Source organism: Grammomys surdaster, unplaced genomic scaffold (assembly GCF_004785775.1).
Source record: "Grammomys surdaster isolate TR1022 unplaced genomic scaffold, NIH_TR_1.0 147, whole genome shotgun sequence".
Classification (NCBI taxonomy): Eukaryota; Metazoa; Chordata; class Mammalia; order Rodentia; family Muridae; genus Grammomys; species Grammomys surdaster.
The window spans coordinates 532,159-558,339 of NW_021604605.1; the positions used below are offsets into that span (position 1 = coordinate 532,159).

The 26,181-nt window shown below is 38.4% G+C and overlaps 1 protein-coding gene across 2 annotated transcripts in view; it reads right to left on the reverse strand.

The window, feature by feature from the left end:
- Phf6 (PHD finger protein 6) overlaps positions 1-26,181 on the reverse strand; it is a 44,698-nt gene that overhangs the window by 12,692 nt on the left and 5,825 nt on the right. For both annotated transcript variants that reach the window (XM_028765009.1, XM_028765010.1), the window contains 5 exons: positions 12,687-12,820; positions 12,379-12,422; positions 2,867-3,033; positions 2,579-2,722; positions 406-510 (listed from right to left, as the gene is read on the reverse strand). In XM_028765009.1, coding sequence (XP_028620842.1) covers positions 406-510; positions 2,579-2,722; positions 2,867-3,033; positions 12,379-12,422; positions 12,687-12,820 — 594 coding nt within the window. The remainder of the gene's footprint in view (positions 1-405; positions 511-2,578; positions 2,723-2,866; positions 3,034-12,378; positions 12,423-12,686; positions 12,821-26,181) is intronic.

Below are 26,181 nucleotides of genomic sequence, written 5' to 3' on the forward strand. Positions count from 1 at the left end.
AGAGAGAGAGAGAGAGAGAGAGAGAGAGAGAGAGAGAGAGAGAGAGATAATAAAAGAGTAGAAGCAACAAGAATTTAAAGTACAGGCGGCTTAAGTACTATACCTGGTAACTTGGTAACTGATGAATCAGTGTAAGGACTGGTATTGTTAACAGCCTGAAAATTTTCAAAACCAAACTTGAAAAAAGGTTTGCATTCAACTGACCCTCTCTGCAATCACCAACTCTAAGGTTGTACTTCTTAAAGGTAATAACCAGTGGCCAGATTATATTTAAAACTATGAAGTGCTTTATATTAACTTTCTTGATAACTGGATAAATAGGGGATGTACCCTAAATTTAAAGCAGAATCAAGAGTATCATGGCATAACACAAATACATATATATATATATAAAAAATCACAGACCATCCTTTTTCCTCGCTTAATCTCCTGAAGTACAGTTTTAATATCAAAATCTCCAAATTCTGCTCTTGATGTTGTTGTGAGCTGGACAGTGCCAGAAGAAAACAACTACAAAAGAAAAACACAAAGCATCAGTACCAGTACCTAAAAGATAAAACAGCACAATAACAAATCGTTACATTTCTGAGACTCTCAGAGACTTTGCCTAAATAATCAGTATCAACTCAAGTATTTTAAATATTTTCGAGTCTCATTACAATATAAGCCAAAATGGAAACAAAAACCCAACTAAGATTGCCAATTGGAGCTAAGATTAAATACCCTGCTTTAAAAACAAAGATTTCAATAATACTATCACCCATTTGCCTAACTATTTAATATTCCCAGAAAATTTTGAAAAATAGTTTCAATTGGCAAATTTCAACTAATGATACAATTAGAATACTTTCTGATCTATTTCCAAAACAAATATATAACTAAAATCTACTCCATGGGTGTCTCTTAAGACACATATTTTGAAAAAGAAAATTCTGGGTAAATCTAATATGTACTCTAGTCCAAAACTTCTGTTTATTTTTGGAGATTTTCTGAGGGGTTATTGTCTAATTTTTTTTATTATATTTCTATATGTGACTCTTTATGTGGGAGGAGGTTAAAGAACTGGCAGTTGTCAGTTCCTTCTGACATCCAAGTCCTGGAGGCAGCAAATGCCTTTCCCTGCCTGGGCCATTCCACAGGCCCAATTTATTTGGCTTTTGAGACAGTGTCTCACTACGTGCTATAGTCAGGCCTTGAACTCAAACTTGAAACACTCTTTCTGTTTCAACTTCCAAAGTGTTGGGTTCACAGCCTTGTAACTTCACGCTTAAGTAACAACTTCTTATATAAATAACTTTTCAAAATTAATCCTAAGTGAGACGAATAATTCAATATAATCCAGCTCAAAAGATCAATCAGGTCAGGATCTACAAGTGTAAAGATAGACTCTCTCCAAGAACTTTAAGATGTACTAGGAAAATACATTGATAAATAACTGCAGTACAGTGTGGTAAGTACCATAATAGTGACACTTATTAGGTAGAAGTTGAAGCCCAAGACATTTATACACATCAGTAAATGGTTTTAGCCGGGCGGTGGTGACGCACGCCTTTAATCCCAGCACTTGGGAGGCAGAGGCAGGCGGATTTCTGAGTTCGAGGCCAGCCTGGTCTACAGAGTGAGTTCCAGGACAGCCAGGGCTACACAGAGAAACCCTGTCTCAAAAAACCCAAATAAATAAATAAATAAATATGAACTTCTTATACTACAAATTAATTATAGAGTATTTCAGTATGGTAACTGTAATTAATACTTCAGCTCCTGTTTTTTAAAAAGGCTGAAGTGTATTAAGATTTGGGGCCCAGTGGTAGTGGCACATGCTTTTGATCTCAGCACTCAGGAGGCAAAGGCAAGCAGATCTCTGAGGTCAAGGCCAGACTAGTCAAGTTCCAGGGCAGTTCAGGGCTATACAGAGAAACCCAGTCTTGAAAAACCTATTTCAGAGCATAACATATTACCTGTGATGGTTTGTATTCCTTGCCAATTTGACACAATCTGTAATCACCCTGGAGACAAATCTCTAGGCATGTCTGTTAGGGAATTTCTAAATTAGGCTTAGGTGAGGGGACATATCCTAAATGTGGGTGGCATCATCTCATGGGCTGGGGTCCCAAACTGAGTCAGAGAAGCAAGTTGAGCACACAGTCACTGTCCTCGGCTTCTGCAGATACAGCGTGAGCGGCTGCTCCATGCTCCTACCATAGCACCTCACTTCCCCATCACCATGGATGTCCCCTCACAGATAATCCAAACAAGGCCACCTACTCTCTTTCCCGCACTCCAGTTTCTTTTTTGTCTTTTTGTCTTTTGAGACAGGATCTCACTATGAGGCTCTGGCTGGCCTTCAACACCGAGACCCGCCTGCCTCTATCTCCCTAGTGCTGGGATTAAAAGTATGCGTACCACTTCACTCCTCCCAAACCCATCCTTTCTTAAGTGTTTTGTCAAAGCAATGAGGACAGTAGTACCTCACTATACTTCACTATGAAAAGCCCAAAAACAATGTTTAAAGCAAAAGGACTGTATTAGATTACCAGCTAAATGATTTTTTAAAAATACATGAGAAAACCATGCCTACCATGCACTTGTAATGCGCAGCTGCTTTCTTGGCATTAAATACATGCAATTTCCCTCTCGCTTCATTTTCTTCTTCCCCTACATGGCAAAACCCACATTTAGGCCTGGTGTCATTAGGGCTGCTCCTGTGTGGAGACCTATCTCGCTGTAATACAAAAGGAAGGAAACACTTAGAAATGCATTCAAAGCTTATTTAATACTTCAGACAGTAAAACTTACCTGGAGACACAGTTCAAACGAAACAATTCACGTTGCAACAAATGGGAGGAGTCCACTAGGCTTTACTTACGTAGGAACTGCTTTCCAGTTCATCTGTTCCATGGGAAGATGTGGATCTGGTGTCTTCTGCCAGACCTTTAAGGTTGGTTTTTCTTGGTCTTCCTTTGCGACTTTTCTTCTTAGTCTTTGGAGATGACGGTTCCAGTTCATGCTCATTAAAACTTTCTTCTAAATCAGCTGCTCAAAAAGAAAAAAAAGCAGGCTTTGGTGGGTGGGTTGTGAGGAGGATCTCACCTTACCAACTGCAGTGCGTTTCTGTGTTTTTAACCCTCAGAGAACTCTCATTTTAGGGTACTTGAGGCTGACTTGCAAATTAACTAAAGTTTTAAGGTAACCTTTTTTCCATTGTAAATATTTCTGTAAATACTACCAGTTGGATATTAGAACAGTAGGATACTTTTCTGAATCCAATCCTATTTTTATTTTATACAGTATTTCTCAGCTGTGATCTTTGGAGCAAAAGCCAACGGCAGGAAAAAATAGTTTCTACCAGTTTCATGAAGTATGTCTTTGGGTTTTTGTAAATAATTTTAACTCAAATAAAATTGCTACTTTAAATACAAAAAGAAAAAAGAAAAAAAAAAGCTTTAAACAGGTCAATCTTAACAATCAGCACTAGGTCCATGAGTCTGCAGGAACTACACTTTTCACTAACATGAAATGGTCCCTAGAAACGAGTACACCTGGTATATGGTCTACTCAACAGGGCTCAATCCAATGTTTCAAATAACTGAATACAGACTTTTTGATTGTAACCACTGTAACCTTGTTTCCTTTGAGTCTGTAATTCTATAAAAATGAGTTCCATGATGCAGGTTGTTTGGCTTTTAAACATCATTAGGTCAATTATAATAAAAGAATCTCACTTTTCAGTCACATTAACCACATCTCAAAAACTAATTAGCCACACCAGACAAGCGGCAACAGTGTCAGCCGACACCTGACCTGTCACTATCACTGCAGTTCGACTGGACAGCATGGATGTAAGTAGTTCCTCCATTACGAAAACTGAACAACTTTGACTTTAAAGCCATCTATGGTTGAGCTAACTGATGAAGTAATGAAACATGTCCCAAGTACAAAAAGAAGCTCTAACATAAGCAAGAAAAAGCCATTTTGTGAGTTAGCAGTAAACACTTTCATTAAACTTTTAAAAATACAACTACTTTTCCCATAAATAAGAAAATAATTCTACCTTTAACAAAAAGTGGTTCTGGGCCCATTGAGACAGCATGACAGTGCTTGCAGCCAAGCTTGGTAACCTAAGTTTCATTCCCAGAACCAACATAACATTGAAAAGAAAGAAACAATATTCTGAAGTTGTCCCGACCTCCACATGTGTTCTCTGGCACATATATGCACCATACATACACACAATAAACATTTTTAATCTCACTATATATTTAATATTCAAAATGGTATAAAAACCAAATATGAATTCACCTTCAGGCTAAACTATAGATGTTTTCGGCAAAATCATGTTATATTTATTGGTTTTCCTTTAGCATGCTACTGACTGTAATTCTAGAAACTAATTTCTCAATTGGAAATTATATCAGCTCCTATTCTCAGATGTCAATACCTTTCTTTAGGACATGCATTCAAGATAGGAAAAGACATCTCAAATGGTATATCTGAATACACATAAACTCAGGCATTATATAAGTATTAGATTTTAAAGCAGTTATATCAATTAGTCCCAAAGGGTGAGAAAAGAGTACTGGAAACCAATTTGGGGGCCTATGAACTGGTGACTCAGTAGGTAAAAGTGCTTGGTCCCAACCCTGACTACCTGAGTTCAATCTCTAGGAGCCACATGATGGAAGGAGAGAACCAACTCTCAGAAGTTGTCCTCTGACCTCCATGTGCACACTGTGGCATGTGCATGACCCCCCCCCCAATACATACACACACACACACACACACACACGAACACACACATAAGTAAATGTATCAAAAATTTTAAACTAATTTTCATAGCACCTTTGTACTATTTGGTGGTTTAAATAAGCAACATGCTGCTTTTCTAATTGTAAGAATGGAGACTATTCCTCCATCACTGATGAGAATATATCTAGTACAATTTTTATTCTACTTTACTTAGAAAGATTTGCTTATTTTTATTCTATGTATATAGATGTGCCAGTATGAATGTATGTTTATTACATATGTGCCTGATGCTGAAGGAAGTGAGAGGAGGGTACTGGAGCCCTTAGAACTGGAATTATAAACAATTATCAGGCACCATGTGGGTGCTGGGAACCAAATTCAGTCTCTGTGCAACTGCAGCATCACTCCAAACCTCTTTTAAACTTTTTTTTGAGACAGGTTTGCCCTCTGTAGTCTGGGTTGACCTTGGACTTATGGCATTTCCCCTACCTTGACCGAAGTGCCAGAGCCATAGATTCGAGTGACCATATCTGCAGCCTAAAAATTATCTTAAATAAACCATCTTTCATAATCATAGTTACTTGTAGCTACTCAAATGCTTAGTGGTTATAAATTCTGCTATCAAGTTACTTCCATAAGCATAGACCAGTAATAATAATCATAAGCTAGACCTTGTTGCTATTACTAATACTCACCTTTTTAAAAGATCTATTTTTGTGGTTTTTTTATGTGCACACATTCATGCTGGTTTCTACAGAAGCCAGAAGAGGATCCACAAGAGCTGGAGTAATAGAGTAGCCGCCACCTGATGTGAGTACCGGGGACTGGCTCTTCTGAAAGAGCAGCACGTGCTCTTACCACTAAACCATCTTTCCAGCCCCAAGTTTATTAATTTACAGCTTCTTTTGAAGTTGTATTTCTTTTTATTGTATGTGTATGGATATTTTGCCTGAATATATGTCTATGTACCATGTATGAGCACTGTCTGCAGAGCTAGAACAAAGTGTCGGTACCTCTGGATCTGGAGTTAGACAGTTGACATGTGGGTGCTGGGTAATAAACCAAGGTCCTCTGGAAGAGTATCCAGATCTCCGAACTTCTGAGCCATCGCTCTGTCCCCATGCTTACTATCTTTAAAAGGGACCAGAGCGATGGCTCAGTGGATTAAGATGCTTGTCTTCAAGCCTGACAATCTGAGTTTAGCCCCTGCATGTACATATAAACTTCTGAATGCACAAACACATACAAAAACTGTAAAAATGTGCAAAAATAAAGTGAGTAACTTAAAAGATTAAAATAAAGAATATAGCTTCTATCCAAACAGACACACAGGAAAGCCACAGAAGGTGTAGGGCTTAACTAAGCATGGTGACAAATGTCCACAGTCCCTGCACTCAGGCTGAAAGGAGCAGGATACAGAGCTGGAGGTCAGCCCGGAATACATACTAAGACCCTGTTTCAAAACAACACAACATGATAAAACAGATCGTACTTGATTCTGGTAACTCTTATCCACATTTAGTGCATAAACTTCCCATTTAGAATAGAAAAGTAGCCGGGCAGTGGTGGCGCACGCCTTTAATCCCAGCACTTGGGAGGCAGAGGCAGGTGGATTTCTGAGTTTGAGGCCAGCCTGGTCTACAGAGTGAGTTCCAGGACAGCCAGGGCTACACAGAGAAACCCTGTCTCAAAAAACCAAAAAAAAAAAAAAGAATAGAAAAGTAGGGTAAAATTTTTATGAACACTAGTCAATACCACACATAGCTACCACACTAGAGAATGCAAAGTAAGAACATCAGAGAAAATTCTACCTGTGCATGCTTGCCTGTATATAAAGATGGGTACACATCATTATATACGTGTGAAAATCTATAGAATGTTTCACATCACCATTGAGCCTTCATGAAAATAGGGAGTTCAGGTGATAATGACGTGTCCATGTTATATCACAGACTGAAACAAATGCACTGCTTCACTCCACATTGTTGAACACTAAGAAGACTCTATATGTTTACAGGGTTTTTTTTTAATGAACTTAGAACTACCTCTATACAGGGGCTAGAAAGATGGCTGAGCAGTTTAGATGACCTTTCCCAGAGGACTTGGATTCAATTCCCAGCATCCATATGGACATTCACAACTTCCCTAACTTCAGTGCCAGGGGATCCAATGACAATTTTTTGCTTGTCTAGTGGCAAGGATCCAGAGGCTCCAATGATCTCTCTCTCTCACTCTTCTGGCCTCCATGGGCACTAGACACATGTACATATACATGCATACAGGTAAAACCCTCATATACATAAAATAAACCTAAAGATATGTAAAAGTTGATATAAACAGTAAAGTCTCGGCTGTAGCTCAATGATAAAGCACTTGACTGGCATGCACAAGGCTCTGGGCTCAATCTCTAGCACCATAAGAAAAGAGCCTATCAGGGGAACGAGCCACTCAACTCCCATCAAGTGTTCCCACACTTCTTTACAAGCAATCATATTTAAGACTTATCTACAGTCTTTGCCTCCAAGTCACTCAGTGGTTTATTCTCAACTTCTTTACCCAAAGCATTCTCTAAAATCACGAATGGTTCTATTGTCACAGAGCCTTTGGATACTTTCTCAAGAATAAAACTAACCATTTAGTTCCCTGTGGGGCTCTACTCCATCTCTCTTCAATCCTATAGCTTTAACACTAAGCTGACTTTCCTCCTCCTTCTCTCTACCCATGTCTCCCCTGCCTTTGCAGGCTCAGCCTTCTGTATCCATCCTTCAACCATTAAGAGTCTTCAAGGCTCAGGCCTTCGTCTTTTCTGAGCTTTCTCCATAGGTAACTTTCCTCTACTGTCTGAGATACACTGATCAACAGTGGCAAATTCTTATTATTAGCCAAGGTCTCTATTCAGAAAAGTAGAGCAACATTAATCCACCATCTACTTAGCTGATACCCTACATGGATAGCGCATATATATTTCAAACTTGAACTTCCAAAGCTTTTCATTAACTTTCTTCATAAGCCTTTCCAACTCTACCACTACCTAAATAAATGGCATCATTCAGTAACTGATTTAAGTATATCAAAAACTTTGGTGTCATCTCTGATACCCCTGTCTCATCCTGATACTAGATTTAACCTTCAAGTTTTATTTCCAAAAGAGATGACATGGGTTTCAGGCATTTAATGAAATAATATTTTACTTAAGATTGGAAAATTGAATTGCTTTATTATAAAACTATTTTTGAATTTAGTGCTTCACAACACTTCATGTTGCATAAGGCTAACATGACAGATTAATATCAGAAATATTGGGTTGGAGAGCTGGCTCAGTGGTTAAGAGCACCGACTGCTCTGCCAGAGGTCCTGAGTTAAATTCCCAGCAACCACATGGTGGCTCACAACCATCTGTAATGGGATTTGATGCCCTCTTCTGGTGTGTCTGAAGATAGCTGCAGTGTGTACTCATATAAATAAATCTTTTTAAAAAAATAATATCAGAACTATTGAGCTACAGACAGTAAAAATGTTAAAGAAACCAGTTGTCACAGGTATCAAGTCCTTTGCTCTAGAGACCAATGGAGTATAGTTCTCAGAGAATGTCCATCATAAATTCTAATCATAAATAGAACAAGTTTCCCATCAGAACAAATCTTAGCTGTTTCTTACAAAGTACTCAATAGAACACAAATTTGAGCTAAGAAGCCAAATTCTCTAAATATAAATATTGCCAAGAGTGGGCTGGAGAGATGGCTCATTGGTTCAAAGCACTGACTGCCCTTCCCAGCACCCACCCAGCAGCCCTTCCCAGCACCCACCCAGCAGCTGGTAACTCTCCAGAACTCCAGCTCCAGGGGATCCCCAGAGCCACCTTCTCTGTGCACAGTAGGCATACATGTGGTACACAGATGTACATGCAGGACATAATTATAAAAATATATCTTTTTTTAAAATATTTTAAATCATGTGTGTGTGTATACATTTGCATGAGTGCATATGTATGTTTATTTATTTTTTTATTTATTTTTTGGTTTTTCGAGACAGGGTTTCTCTGTATAGCCCTGCCTGTCCTGGAACTCACTCTGTAGACCAGGCTGACCTCGAACTCAGAAATCCGCCTGCCTCTGCCTCCCAAGTGCTGGGATTAAAGGCGTGCGCCACCACCGCCCGGCATAAAAATATATCTTAAACTACTGCAATACTTGAAGATTATACCTCAAATTCCAGAATGTTAAGCATAAACATACACTATATAGCAAGGAAACAAAAGGAACTAATATTCTATGGAAGTATACTGTAAACCAAAATCAAGCCAATTTGAAGTTGTTCATAAAGTATGAAATAGAATTAGAACTCTCTCACTAAGCAAACAGCACTCAAAATCATTTTAGTCGAGTCTTTGAGAGGAATCAGGCAGAAACAGGCATTTGCTAAGACTGAAGACATGAATTCAATCCTGGGTTACACATGATAGGAGGATAAAACTGACTCCCACAAGTTAGTTTCTGTCACACACACACACACACATGCACACATGCACGCATGCACGCACGCACACACAGAAGCATTAAATAAATGTTAAAAAAAACAATTTTTAATCATCCTTTATATAGTCTGCACTGCAGTGACTTTTGTCTACCACTAGATGGTAGTATTGGCTTCAGAAGTCTAGAACGTAAAATAGGAGCCAGCTATGTTAATCAGTATATATTAATCATCTTTAAGTATTTCAAGTATCCAGTTCCAGTATATTCATATACTTGTATTAATCAGATCATGAATCTTAATCCTCAGCTCTTAACATAGATGGCCACTCTAATCATAAAAGGGCACTGCATAAATACACTGTTATATCTTGAAGGAATGGAATTATAGGAAAACTTCCTTACAATGGTCCTTTCTTTCATTTTAAATATAGTGTTAGAGCTAGAACCCAAAGCATCATGCATGCCAAGCAAGACACCTACCACTGAGACACACTGCTAGTTCCTACTTGTAACTTTTCACAAGATGTTAGATTTAGTTCTAGAATTAAGTAAGAAAAAAGTAGAAAAATAGTAATACAGTCCCCCACCCCTCTCTCTTTTGGTTTTTCGAGACAGGGTTTCTCTGTGTAGTCCTGGCTGTCCTGGAACTCGCTCTGTAGACCAGGCTGGCCTTGAACTCAGAAAGCCACCTGCCTCTGCCTCCCAAGTGCTGGGATTAAAGGCGCATGCCACCACCGCCCGGCCTATACAGGCTTTTCAATCACACTCTATCACCTCAAAGTATTTTGTTCTTATTGTTTATCCAGTCTATTTCCAATAAGAGCAGAAGGGGGCACTGGACCCTGGAGTTGGAGTTCCAAGCAGATGGAGGGGCCTGATGTGGATGCTAGGAACCAAGCTTTAGCCCTCTACAATAGCATCCAGTTCTCTTAATCTCCAAGCTACCTCTCCAGCCCTAGACTCTGCTTTCTAAAAAAAAGCACAAAAAATGTTTTAAAAATTCATTTATTAGTTATGTACATGTGTGTCTGCTCATCTATATTCAACGTTGAGTTGAAATTATATTCAACTACTACTTTATCTGTATATACTTGTAGAATATAGCACAAGAACTCAATACATGTATACAATGTGTTATGAGTAAATCATGCTTAGCATGTATATCCACTAAATCATTTCTTTTAAATATCTCAATTAACATATAATAAGTATGCTGCATATATAGTACAGGGATATTTTAATACATATGTATGATGTCTGTATTTTGAAGTTAGAAGTATTTGTATTAATGTGGACTTCAAATGTGAAAATAATATGGTTTTCTATTATGAAAGCAAACTATAAGAGCTCAAAAGAGGAACCAGTTTTAATATTTATACCAAAAATTAGGTACATCAATTTTCTAAAGATTTACTTTATTATTATTCTTCTTTCCTCTCTCTCTATCTCTCCCTCCCCTCCCCCCCTCCCCTCCCTCCTTCCCTCCCCCTCTCTCTCTCTCTCTCTCTCCCTCTCTCTCTCTCTGTGTCTGTTTTAGGTATATATGAGTATAGGTGCCCATAGAAATCAGAGACATCAGACCCCACAGGAGCTGACCAGCATGGGAGACGTAAACTCATCTAAGATCCTTTATAAGAAGGCTATAGATCTCTCTAGCCCCTAGCTAAGTTTTTAAAAAGATCAAACTTCCAAAGTCCAGTATAGTGGCACACACCATTAATCCCAGCACTTTTGGGAGGCAGAGGCAGGTAAACCTCTGTGAGTTCAGGGCAGTCTGTTCTATATAGTAAGTTCCAGGACAACCCAGGCTACATAATAAACACCCTGTCTCAAAAGGATCAACTGCCTAAAATATCAGTATCTGATCCATTTTATTTTGAACAGCATTTTAATTTTGAACAGAGCAGTCTCAGAAGCTAACAAAAAATTAAAGATTGAGTCGAAACTAAATGAAAACATAGGAGAATCTGAGATCGAATCTAATCCATTTTATACTGCTACTAAATGTATCCAAAAAACACCTGTTTGAATAGGTTTGACTCAGAGCTGGAGAGGTGGCTCAGTGGTTAAGAGCACCAGCTGGTCTTCCAGAGGTTCTGAGTTCAATTCCAGCAACCACATGACAGCTCACAACCATCTGTAACTCCAGTTCCAGAATATTTGACACCCCCTTTCGGAACTTCATGGGCACTAGACATGCTCATGGTGCACAGACATACCTGCAGGCAAAACACTCACACACTGCAAATAGAATAGAAAGTTTAAAAGAAAGCTTGATCCAAGTCAGAATTCAACTTTAGAATTAACTTCCTCATATCATTTAAAATCAAATACAACTTGGCTAACAATATATAAAGGTTACTAAACTAGTTTTATAAATGTAAGTGGAAACAAGCTATAAAATAACTTGATATGCTTCTATTTTAAATTTAGTAACTTACAAATTTCTCTTTTTTTCTGGAAAAAAGGCATAATATGTCTCCATGTATTTTTCAGTGGAGGATTTGTTTTTGCATTCCCAATGGACACATAAAATCATGAATAATACTAAATGTGGTTTTCCCTATACATGCCTACACATTATCAAGTCTGATTTATAAATTGGACACAGTAAGTCATTAACAACAACTACTAATAAAACACAATATATTATAACCAAATTATAATAAAACTGATTTAAAACTTGTTTCTGTTTGGAAACTTGTATTTTTGGATCACGACAGCTCATGATCTAATGAGCTGACCCATGAAATAACTGAACCATGAAAAGCAAAAGCATAGATAAGGCATTGAAATTTCACCAGATTTCACGCTCATCCAAAGTACAGTAGTATTCCTAGGTTCACGCCGTCTATAATAGCTGACGGGAACAAGAATCCTAATGACCACCTGTAGAGAAACATGTCACCCCTACCATTGTTTCTTCCTAATACAACATAACTTTTCAAATATACTTCATAAGATTTCTGGGGCATTTTATTTTCTTTAAAAATTTAGTTCTTTTTGACTATTTACATTGGTTTGATGTAATAACATCCCCAATTACAAAGATGTTGAATACTAAGACCTATCTTAAGGAAAAACTTAGTAGAGGACTATGCATTCATATTGTACTCCAATTTCTTCTTGAAACATAACACTGGCTAATGAAACATACCTTCAGAGTTATGTGCAGTTTTCTTGTGTTTTCGACAATAAACCCTGAGGAGGGAAAAATATAAAATTATGAAGTATGCAAACTAAATTCAATTCACTTTTCAAATTACAAAAATGAGCATCACAAACCCTATGCATAAACTGGAATTATTTTATAAGCCTCAGTGTGACACTTCCTAAATCATTTCTTTAAATATTACATATCAAATAAGCCTTCATTGTGATGATGAAATGCTTTGAATGGAGGGAAATGTAAAGCCCTGAAGGACAGCATGACTGCTTTAAAACCAAGCAAAATTAAACAGTTACATGTAAATTCCTTGCGAAGGTTTCTCTCGGATCTGAGCTTTATCATGCAATGCACAGTGGTAGTGGTATGTCCTGTGGCAGGTTTTCACATCACAGCCAATGGTTGCTCCAGGACAATGACAAAGAGAACACATCTAGGGAAAAACAACAAAACAATATTCAAATGTAATTTTGCTAATAGTATTGCAAATAGGCTAGGGACATTCCAATTTCTGTCAGGAAAAGCAAACTGGTTATAGAAAAAAAGTCTAATTCATGTTACTTTTCTTATTTTCTCTCCAGAAAAAAATTGAATAAAATTATTCTGATGATACTTTTTATTTTACTGACAAATATATAGGATGTTATAAATGTGTGATGTCCTACTGTGGTCAGGAGAACATTTGAAACACTGTAAATCATGGAGCTGAGCTATATATAAATAACACTATAAAAAACAGAAATTTCTTTTGCAATCCAGAACTTGCTGGATACAAGTAATTAGGAAAACTATCTCATGAGAGGTTTTTTTTCCTAAAACTTCCATGTAAATCAGTAAGAAAGCTAATGGTATAGCTCGGCAGTACACCACTATCCCAGTCACAATGTCCTCCTACCAGTCCTAATACCACCAGCAAAACATTCTTACAATCAGATTTAAATGAAGACTTATTAAAGATTTAAGAAAGATCAATAAAAATCTAAATGAAAATCTTTGAGAAACAACTTCCCTATGCTACTTTGGGAACCTGGTAAAATCAATTGGAAGTTAGGCCAGCAGAAAGGATAAAAGAATTATATAGTACTTTTAATACTTTGAATTGAGGATATTTTGTGATAGCTAATTGATTATACTGTGAAAATATACCTGTCTGCTTTAATTTAATCTATCTTACATTCTGCATTATGAATTCAAGCCAACAAAAAAAAGATTCTTTCAACTCAATTTATCTCCTATTCTGAACTTATTAGATAGTGGATTGTCCAGCTCTTTATTTCAAAACAATTCTTTTTTAAAAGTACACAACAATCATTCTTAATAGTTTTGGGTCACAAAACACAGTGTACTGTACCCAGTAGACTTTTAATGCACCATCTCCTAAGCTATAAATGCCAGAGCAAAGTGAATCAAAGTAAGGCAGAAACAAAACCTTTACTTTGTTTCCTGGTTGCCAGATACCTTGTTCTTTACACTGATCTTAGTACTCAGGAGGCTGAGGCAGGATTGAGTTTCAGGCCAACCTGGGCTACATTACAGAGACTCTACCTCCAAAAACCCAAACCAAGATCAAACAACAAGCAGAGAAACAGACACTTTTGATCCAACATTTGGACTACTTGGTCCCTAAGCAATGTCGATGTGCTAAAAGGCTAATACAGATTCCAATAAGATTCCTTACATTTCTCTAAGGAAATCAGACACACAGACTCATTCATGGTATCAGTTTTAAAAATACCCATGCAAGTAAAAAAAAAATGTTTTCAATGTAGGTACTTCCCAGAAAACACAAGGGCTACTATCCACTATTAATACACAAGAAATAACCCACTTCTTCAAATGAGTACTGAAACTTTAAGTAATTAACATAAAAAGAAATGCTGTGCTGATGGGGGTATAGCAAGATCATAGCGCACTTGCCCACACGTGTGAGGCCCGAGGTTCAAATTTCAACTCCTCCAAACTGAAGGATTAGAAATACTGCCTTTCCAAAGTTTATAGCCCTTGTTCTAGTAATTATATTTCAACTTATTTACTGAAAATAGTAACAGGCATAAACAATGGATGTACAAGCACATTCACTACAGAATTATTTTGAATAATCCCACTTATAAAACAACTGAAACATGTTTAAATAAGTCACATCCATATGAAGGAATATTCCATTGTGGCTCCTTCTGAGAATTCTTTCAGAGAACATCTCACATTGTTGCCCAAGCTGAACTCAGATCGTGATCCTGTAGCCTCAGAGTACCAAGTGCTGGAACGGCAGGCATGATCAGCATGCCCAGCTTCAAAGTAATGGGTCTATATATGCTAAGTGGAAAACCAATGAAGAATATGAAACTATGTCAATTTTGATCTCAATAATGTTTCTAGTATATAGTCTTTGGAAACGGGTGGGAAGTAAATATAGAAAAATGCTGGGTTGCTATCTTTGAATCGTTTTATTAATTCTCTGTATTTTCTGATTTTTCTACAATATTCAAAGTATCTTCTTATACAAACTTTTTAAAAGTATCAGGAATAGTGCAGCCAAAGCATCCAATGCCTCTCAACTCAGAAAGAAAAGGAAACCAAAATATTTGAACAACTCGGGGGGGGTGCATCTATAAACTCATATCTGTCCTAAGTAAGTGGTTTAAGCAACTAAGGTAACAGAAAGCAATTTCATAAATAATAGTAGGAAACACAGGAAGACCATTTTTAAAGTTTCACTTATTTAACGTTATTAACTGTTCTGCTGCAAGTACATGGACCTGCCGACAGAGGGCACCAAATCCCTTTATAGATGGTCATGAGCCAGCGCGTGGTTGCTGGGAATTGAACTCAGGACTTTTGAAAGAGTAGCCAGTATTCTAAACCACTGAACCATCTCATCAGCCCCAGAAAATCATGTTTTCAGAGTGATCAAACGCTTATTTTGTTGTTAGTTTTCTTCAATGAAGAATAGGACAAAATATCAATAAAATATTTTATAGTAGAAAATACTTGTCAAGATTAGGAATAGTATTTCTTTGGGGCTTTAGATTTTGGAGAGAGTGTGTTTGTTTTACTTTTTCTTTATTTTTTATGTATATGGGTGTCTGTGTGCCCAAAAAAATAAGAAAAGTGTATCAGATACCCTGGAATTGAAGTTACACATGGTTATGAGCCATATGTGGGTGTTGGAAATTGAAATTGAAACATAGTCTTCTGGAAGAATATAAAGTGCTACCAACCACTGAGCCATCTCTCCAGCTACTCATTTTCCTTTTTGAGATAAGGTACCGCTTTGTAGGCCAGTCCAGCCTCCAACTGGTAACTGTCCCCTGTCAGCCTCCCGAATGCCAGGATTTTAGGCATATACTCTTATACCTCTCACAGTGTCGCCCTAAGAGTCTATGTTGTAGCCCAACCTCATAATAATTCTTTTCCCTGAACTCCTATGGGACAGGACACATAGCAACTTTCTGTTAGCTCTTATAATTTTGATCCCTATTTGGCTTTTATTTTATAAATGGATAGACTTTCGATGGTTCCTTGGATGAGAACACTGACCCAGGTTCAGTTCTCAGGATCAGCACAGTGGTTCATAACAATCTGTTAGCTGTACTTCAGGGGACTCTCTTCTGACCTCTGAGGGTACTGCCCAACATATGTATGACATTCATACACATTCAAACAAAAGATACACAAAATAACTTACACACGATATGATCAAGGACTGGAAAAGTAAAATTGAGGACAATTTAGTTCAAAAACACAGAATGTAAAGAGAACAGATTAACTCTTCTAGAAACAAAATTGAAAGGTTACAGATAAATATAATTAAAGAAGCTAGGAAAGAAGACAGGTGGGGAGAACCATTTCTGAAATACTATGGCAAATCAAATTGAAATAACAAGAGAAGTCTTTTTCTAAAACAAAACCCATTAGAGAGGAAGGGAGAAGCACTGTCCTTTGGGGAGTTGGCTGCTGATAGGTTCCCCATACCCCGTGGACAGCCTCACACACATGCACATATGGGCAGCAATAACTGGACTCACGGGGCTTGTAGTAAGAAAAAGAAGGCCATAAAGTTAGCACGGTGACAAGGTGGGGGACATTAGGAGCAGTTGGAGGGAGGTAATGGAAGATATATGATAAAAATAAATTGCATAAATGTACAAAATGTTCAACAAATGAAAACGTATTTTAAAAGCATGTTGGGCACAGTGGCACATGCCTTAATCTCAGCTCCAGGGAGGTAGAAGCAGGGTCAGGTCTGTGAGTTCTAAGCCAGCTGTCATACAAAGTGAGACTCTTCTCTAGAACAAGAGATGAACGAGACCCCACCATCATCAACATATCAAGGTATGTGAGATGGAGCCTAGCTCTGTACCCAGTGTCTGCCTTTACAGAGACTATCTGCTCTGAAGTTTGTCACACTCTCTACCTCTACTTGTTGTCCAGAAGAAGAGTCAGCTGCCATTTTCATCACACTTCTAATGTGTCCCCTTTGCCTTCAAATGTGGGGAAAACAAAAACTAATCTGACAGGAACATGTTTTTCAAGAACAATGGTGTCCTTTCCCTGCTCAAAATGGGGGTGGGGGAGGCTGACCTACCTTCTAAATATTCTCTTGAGTGCTAATTTCCTTTCCCCTGACGTAGGTATAAATGTTCATTCTCAGCTTACTCTGTTTGTATCCTATTCCACATTCTTGTTTTAAATAGGCAAAACCATTGTCACTGATAATGCTTTCCTTTTACTCCTTCTTCACCTTGCTCCTGGAAGACCCGAGAAACCTCAATTATGAATCTCCAAGCTTCCCAAGCCTTTCCGAAGTAGGCTAAGAAGCAATGCTAACAGCCAGAAGTTCTGGTATGCTAACGTGGGTTAAGCTGTACCACAGAAGCACGTCTCAAGGAGCTGACCCCACAGATGAAAGAGGAACTAAGTCACGCATGAGAGGCCACACAAAGAACTCAAAGAGTAAAATTTAGCTGGCCCGTAGGAAGCAGACAGCAAAGCATACCTGCCCTTCAGTCAACTGAACAAGGCCAAGAATGAAACCAAGTCTCCACAAAGTCTTAAGGATCAAAAGGAAAAACGGTTTTCTCAGTAGCCATGGGGAAGAAAAGGTTGCTAACTTCATGGCTAGGCAGAAAAAGAAAGCATTTGTGGAGATGCTACTATCCACTGGCTACATGGAAACCCTTCAAGCACAGTCTCACACAGCTCAGCTGTAGCACAGGAGCCCCCAGTGTGCGCGCGCGCGTGCACACACACACACACACACACACACACACACACACACACACGTTCTCACAGCAGATCAATGGGGTTAACTGCATCGGAGACACTGGCTTCAGAAAACTGCTTTGAATACAAAAAATGCAAAGGAAGATATGAAAAGAAGCCATGGTCCTGAGCCTGTAGGGCAAAGACACAAATTGTCAAAAGCACCTAAAGAAAGGGACACCCATATCTCGGTGTTTTCACAACAGACAAGCTTACCTTATAGTGGCCTGGCTCGTTCTTTGGGCTGTAATAACAGTCTCCCATAAAAACCAGAAAGTGGGACAGTACGGTTAGGGTTACAACTCCAGGATCATAGTTTAGAATAATAATAATACCTCATGTAGCCAACATAGACAAAAGTAGCCTCTGGCCTACCCCGTTAGTTGACAGTCACCAAATTACTTGTTACAATTTATAAAAAAGAATGCCACTGCCAGGAACAAGGCATGAATTGCAAACTGCTTCGATGTAATATTATAGCTCTATTCTTGTTTTCAAAAAGTTTTTTTGAAGGGGATCACAAATCAAAACTTGCTTAGGAGGTCTAAAACAAAGCTAAAATCCCTCAGTAAACTCTGAACACTCTCACATCCTTGACAAGTAACAAGCTGCTTACAAGACAGACTTGGACTTCAAATTCCAGGTACCTTGGAAAACAAAGAGCCAATGAAAAGTGCTTGTGATATACTTGTCATATACTTTTCCCAGAGTAACAGACTAAATGGAAGTAGTTGAGGGAGGCCTGGAAACTGAAGGACAGTTAACTTGGACTAATCTACCCCCTCTGACTTTCTGCTGAGTACTACTCATCTACTTCAATTCCAGCCAATTCCCCAAACCACGGCTGAGAAGAGAAACACATTCTCCCATTGGAGCATTTCCAATTTCTTATTTCCCTTTCTTCAACTGAAAATTTCAGGCATTTTGCAAGTGCAGTTTTTTGTTCAGATTTTTCTCAGCTATAGGTCTTTGCAGCTGAGATACTGTGAACTGCCAGGCTGCTTGCTATATTTAATCTGTGAAGAAGGCCCAAAACACAGGCACACTCAAGTAAGCACCAAGAGAGTCTCCCAAGCCACACAGGAATTATTTGACATTACTGGTCAGTTATTTTTGCAGTTCTGAGGATTGAACTCAGGTCCTTGAAGATGCTGTGCAAACAATCTAACAGTGAGCTGGACCTCCTAAAGCTCTGGTTTTCTATTATTGGTTTTGGTTCTCCTCCATTAGCAAACACAAATGAGAATTCTAGGACATAAAGTTACAGTGTTCCTTCCCAATTACAAAAACTACTACAGGAAGACAAAAATGACTGCATTTAAATAAATGCATTTCCATAATAGCCAAAGACAGTTTTCTCCATCACTGCTTATTCTACTAAGTCACCACAAAGTAAAGTTCACTGTAATAGAAATTTCTGATAAAATACCAACAGACATTAAAATTAATCTGCATGCCATAACTGGCTTTTTAAAAGAATTCCCACTTGCATGAATACATTCATAATGCATGTGCACACAGTTACAAAAATGAAGAGAAAAATCTTCATGGTGAAAATTTATCTCTCTTCCTCCCCAGATATTCTAGGCAAATGTCCTGGGAGAACAACATGGCCTACTCCTTGTTCTTGTACATGAAGTTTAACTGCAGTACAGCAATAAGCATTTGTTTTTTTTTTTGTTGTTGTTGTTGTCTTTGATTACAATTAAGCCCAAATAGCTGGGGCAAAGCCTTACAACTTTACTATCTGGTCTTTTATGAGAAAGTTTGCCTTGTGCAGACACCTGTAGTCCTAGCAGTCAGAAGATTGGGGCAGGAGAATTTCAAAGTCGGCCTAGAGTATACAGTGAGTCTTTATCTTATAAAAGCTAAGGTGTGCTTCTCTCTCTCTCTCTCTCTCTCTCTCTCTCTCTCTCTCTCTCTCTTTCTGAGACAGGGTTTCTCTGTGTAGTCCTGGCTGTCCTGGAACTCACTCTGTAGTCCAGGCTGGCCTCAAATTCAGAAATCTGCCTGCTCCAGCCTCCCAAGTGCTGCGATTAAAGGCATGCGCCACCACTGCCCGACTTAAGGTGTGCTCTTCTTAAAACCAGTCCGTTTCTCATTTATTCAAGTAGGTGAGGGATCACTGTTATAAAAACGTATGTAGCATCCACCATCACCCAATAGCTCTTCCTTGAAACCCTCCCTTCCACCTTTGAGTTCTACAGTATCAGACCACCTTTTTACAGGAAAAGGTTATCCTCTGTAGCCCAAGCTTGCCAGAAACTCCCATCCTCCTCCTCCTGACTCAGCTTCCTGAGTGCTGGCATTACTGATGTGGGTCACCTACTAGGCTCAGATGTCATTTCCCACAAAGCCTTCTGACTTATCAGGTCCATCAGCTGTGGTCTTCTTTCCCAGGTCTCTGGTGGCACTCTTTACTTCTAAGGCTAATTTATTTCAAATCTATTTCCAAAGTATCTAGCACTGTGCCTGGCACCAAGTAGGTGCTGGAATATTTGATCACTACAGTGTAAAGAAAAAGACAAGGTTTACCTGACAAATATAATACCCAAGAATACAACAAAAGTAACAACACTGGGTGAGTGATGGTTAAAGGGATATTTGAAAAGATTTCTCATTTTTGAGAAATACACATTCCCCACCATACTGAAGAATTAAATAACCAGGCTAATTTTTTTAAACGTAGTTCATTCTACTCCCCTTTCAAACTGCCAAAGCCTTAAAACAACACTACAACACTGATTAACCAAACCAGGAATTTTTATGTTATTCCAGTCTAAACCCAGCTCATTATTAAAGGCTTCCTACTTTCTCCTTTCCGGACTCATTTCTCTTTGAAATCCAAGGACTGATTAGTACTCACTTACTTATTAGAACTGTACTGAGCACAAAGATTTAAAGCACTGTGCCAAACACTTCCATGCACTATGCCCATGTGATGTTACGCCAGGCAAAGAAAACATAGTTTCAACTCTCTTGGAGACCACAGTTCACCATGGAAGAAGCTTGCCCATGTGTCCTGACTACAAAGCATGCAGTGCTGGTCTATATGGCAGAGATAAGCATGAGTTTGAGCTGAGCCATACAAAAGGAACTTTTGTGAAGCAAGTGAAGGAGCACATAGAGGGGATGTCTGAAAAGCTGAGAAAGGAGGCTGGGAAAAGTACATTAATTAAGACAGGAGTTCTCAGGATCATGTTGGTTCTCTCCTTCCACCATGTGCTTCCTAGGGATCAAATTCAGGTCGTCAGGCTCAGTGGCAAGCAAGCACCTTTCCCAGAGCTGACCCATCTCACAAGCCTAGCAGTAGCTGTTAAAAGCAGTTAAGCAAGTACTAGTGGTTATGTTTACTAGAAAACAAGAAGAGGAAAGCTTGATACAGGGTACCATTAAGAAAGAAAAGATAAGCTGGAGAGATGGCTCAGTAGTTAAGAGCACTGACTGCTCTTCCAGAGGTCCTGAGTTCAATTCCCAACAACCACATGGTAGCTCACAACCACCTGCAATGGGATCCAATGCCCTGTTCAGGTGTATCTGTAGACAGCAACAGTGTACTCACATATATTAAATAAATAAGTAAATAAATAAACCTTTAAAAGACAAACCATGCTCAGAAAGATAATCCACATAACAGATGTGGAAGGGTTGAAGGTAAGGGATCAGATTTCAGGGCGGAAGGTTATAAATACTGGCTTAGACAGGTGGAGTTTAACATGCCTGCAGGACATTAACAGAGAGCAGGCCACTACATTGCAATAATCATCATGCTTCATTCTCCACAGTAGCTGTGGTATACAACTTGTCTTCAAAAAAATCCTATTTGCCTTTCTCATTCTGAGTTAAAATTCTTGCCTGATATTTTGAAAAATCTTGTAACCATTCTTACTCAATTTTAAGCTGGTAAAACACCAAGTATTTTCTACATTCATTCCAGTACCTGACCATCTCTAGGAAGAAGTCTTAATCTTTTAAATAGGGAACACCCTCCAAAAAGAATGAACATTCACTGGGAGTTGTTTATTTAGATCATAACTACACACACCCTGCCTCTGCCATGCCACACATTCCCCTCCTACTGAATAAATGCTAAGTAGAATGTGCTTTCTTATGGTCAGAGACTACAAAAAACTATCTTCAGTATAACAATAGACTGTTTTTACCTAGGATACATATAGGGTTCTGGCCTAACAGCAAGATAATGCTACTGACAAAATATATTAACTAGGAGTCTGAGTATGACCTAAACTTGACAATCTACATTAGAAAGCTATCATACTCTTTAAAAATGTGATTTGGCATGGAGCAGGTTAAAGGAACAGCTAGTATAACCTGATAATTAGGATGTCTGGTCATGGGTTCAAATCTGTGATCTGCCATGTGCTAGCTATATGACCACAGACTTGACTTCTCCAAGTCTCAGTTTCCTTTTGTGTAAGACAGAAAGGAATCCTTTCCTTTCTTGCAGTATTATTTTGAGGATTAATTAGGATGGTGTATTTAAAATAGCCTAATCCTTAGCACACATCAAGGACTCAGTAAGTGTCAGCTGGCTCTACTACTAGAAAAAGTATAAAACATTTATTCAGGGGAGTTCATAAGGTGTGGTAGAAAATTCTCATTTAAAAATACGACAGAGCCGGGCGTTGGTGGCGCACGCCTTTAATCCCAGCACTTGGGAGGCAGAGGCAGGCGGATTTCTGAGTTCGAGGCCAGCCTGGTCTACAGAGTGAGTTCCAGGACAGCCAGGGCTATACAGAGAAACCCTGTCTCGAAAAACCAAAAAATAAATAAATAAAAATAAAAATAAAAATAAAAATACGACAGTTTGGGAATGTGAGGATGGCCATTGTATGTAGGAAGGACTCTTTTTAAATAAAGGGAGGAAAAAAAAACCTGAATACTTCTTTAATGGAAACAGAGTTAGAATAAAGAGCTTTAAATTAAGAGATACATTTGAATTACAGAGGAATGAGTTTCTCAAATATATTACTGTTCTTATTTCGTGTGACTTGAGTAGACTATGTTTCCTAACACCAGAACAGGGCAGAGGATCATATCACATATCTTCCTGGGTGACTTAGGTGAATCTTGCCTAGGGGTAAGGAAGGTGAACTACATGACCTCCGGAATTCTTTTGACATAAGTACCAATTAGGAAAAGTAACTATCAGTGTTAGATCTTAGTGATCTCACCAAGTTGCTTCAGAAAGACTACATTCTTCAAATACCACTCACAGGTGTCTCCTCACAACAAATTTAAAAAAGCAAAAGTTACTTATAACTTTACTTGGACTTATATTTTTGTCCATATAGTGGACAAGAAGAATCTATTTTACAGGTGGCATAGCACATACCTATAATATCTCGGCACTTGGAAAGAGGGTTAGTAATCAAGGCCATCCTCAACTACACAGTGAGTTTCAAGCCCCCCAGGGACACATAACACCCTGACGAAAAAACCAAAACCAAAATGAATTATAGCTAATACAAGGTACAGATATGGCATCTTATATGTCTTTAATAAGAACTGGAAGTCATTATGGGAAAATAAATAAGAATTGCAATAGTTTTTTTTCTTTTTCTCTTCCTACACCTTTGGGCCTATATATTTTACTTAGTTAAGATTTTTTTTGAGGGGTGGGGGCAGGGTTTCTTTGTGTAGCCCTGGCTTTCCTGGAGTCAATTTGTAGATCAGGCTGGCCTTGAACTCACAGAGATCCATCTGCCTCTGCCTCCCAAGTGCTGGGATTAAAGTCATGTTCCACTAAGCACAGCTTTGGGCCTATATGTTTAATATAACGGGGAAAAAAAGAGATAAATACATTCATATAAAATAGCTTGGTTCTTGGAGCTGATCTGGAAATGCATGGAAAAGTGCTTCTGGGTACAGGAACCAGATACCTGCAGGAACCACATCCCCACATTTCTTGCCCTCCTGAGCATCCCCACCTCTCCAGCCACCTGCACCCTGTATCAAGCCCTGAGTCAGCCCTTCTTCTATGGGGCAAATGAACACCTTCGGAAGCAATACCAGGTACTGACTGAATTTTACCATGAATGCACACAGCAGACTGGACTCCTGCTTTTGACTGTTTTCAGTGGGTATTCATGACCCTTTTCATCTCAAGATGCACAGGAACTCCAGGGCAAAAAGGCTCATGGAATCAGATGCTTTAAAAAACTAAACAGGGTAGCCAGTTACTCAGTTTATACATAGTTTAGATATATAAAGCTATTTTTTATTCTTTCCTAATTGATCTGTGGTCCTTTTACTGCTTAGACAAAACTATACCAGGGAACGTAAAAGAAACTAAAATCAAGAATACTGGTTAATTGGCAGTACCTCATTAAAAAGAAAACAATACAATGTAAGGAAGAAAACTGAAAGCTAAGTTATTTCAGTGCCTAGAGAGCGAATTTAACAGTTAAGAGAATATACTACTTTTGTAAAAGACTCAAGTTCTGCTACCAGCATTAATAGCATAACTGCCTATAATTCCTGCTCCAGGGAACCCAATGCCTTCTTCTGGCCTCCATGGGAAGTGGCACTCATATAAACAAACCTGTACACAGAAGCAAACATACACATAAAACAAAACAAAACCTTAGAGGAAAATGTAAAGAGCTAGTGAGATGGTTCAGTAGTTAAGGGCACTTGCTGCTTTTTCAGAGGATCCTTTCAGAGGATTACCTACATGGCAGCTCCAATATTGGGGGAATCCGATATCCTCCTCTGGCCTCCATGAGCCCCAGACATGCACACAGTGCGCATACATGTATACAAGCAGGCAAACCCTCATGCACATCAAATTAACAAAAAATTTAAAATTTAAGAAATCGTTTCGGTTTGAAATGTATAAATGCTGCTCTCCAATTCACTATATAAGTAATCTAAATTCTAAGACTTTGGATGATGAAGAAAACAGTCCAGGCTCCAATACACTCTTCTTTGGCCGCTATCCCACAATTCAAGAAACCCATAGTGTCAAGTAGCTTTTGAAACAAGTCGTAACTGTCAGTGAATTAGTGCTCCGCAATAATGCGGATGCTTGAGAAATGTTCTATCAATAAGTCATCCCCTACCAGCCTATGGTAAATCTTTCTACCTTTTATAATAATTTCTTGTCATTGCTGTTTAGTATGTGATGATAAAAAGTATCTTCTGATAGGTAGCAAAAAACAAGGAAGTTAGTGACTTGTCCAGATAACATGAATGTGTCCATTGTAATTTTCCAGAAAAAAGGCTATAGGGCTGAAGGTGTAGTTTAGGAGTAAAGCATATGCCCTGTATATTTAAGGCATGGATTCAATCTCCAGCACTTAAAAATATTTGATCTCATGACTTGTCTGCCTAGCATGCTTTCGTTAGTCTTCAATGACATTATTTTTATCTATATGGGATAACCATAGAGGTGGCTACCACTGATCAAGTCTTAACTATGCGCTGAGCACCACACTGAGTCTTGCATAGTCTCTTGTAATCCTAGTAATAACTCTGTGAGGCAGGGATGCTCACTATCCCTTATATAATGGCTTAGGGAAGGAAATAACTTACTCACGGTCACCCAGTTAGCGACAGAGATGGGATTCAAGACCCAGTCTATTACTATTTCTAGGCATTTTACCCTCGATATTATTCCACTGACTAGATCAAGGAGCAATTTGAGTTATAGCACACTGCACCTGGGTTGGGAGTTGGGGGAAAAATTAACACACTAGTTTATGACATTCAAAACAAAATAGTTCCTAATAAAATTTGTATCAAGTTCTGGTATTTTCTTTACAAGCAGGTTCAAATGAATTAAATCTCGATTGAATACAGCAACATTAACAGATGTATATTCTGCTTCATGTAACATTCAAAATGATGGCACCAAGTTTCTTAGTCCTCTTTCAGTATCAGGGGCTAATACCAGGTTTAACTACAGGAGGCATTGTCAAGTGGGCCCAGTTTTAACATATCAAGAGGAAGGATTTTTACTTATAATGGCAAAGAATAAACGAAGCAATAAGGTTTACAGCACAATTTTCAAGTAAATTGAATTCTCTTATTGCATTTGAATTTGTTTTAAGGACCAGGAAATAAAAATATGGTGTACTGGGAGGCAGAGGCAGGTGGATTTCTGAGTTCGAGGCCAGCCTGGTCTACAGAGTGAGTTCCAGGACAGCCAGGGCTACACAGAGAAACCCTGTCTCAAAAAACAAAATAAATAAATAAACAAATAAAAAAAAATATGGTGTACTGACCTCTTTAAAAAGATCAGCATACTACAGGTACATGAAGCAATGAAAGGTCATTAAACCTAACCCTGATTAAAGGAAAATCACATTTAAAAACCACAGATCTTTTCTACTCTTATATACAGTTTAGGGTTGGGATGATAAGATAACATTCACAGTTAAGATCTCACTACAACAACCGATGTAATTTCAATTAAGAGATCAAACAAGGAAAAACAGCCAAATGAAAAGAAATCTTTCACTCAATTAGGAAAAACAGCCAAATGAAAAGAAATCTTTCACTCAATTA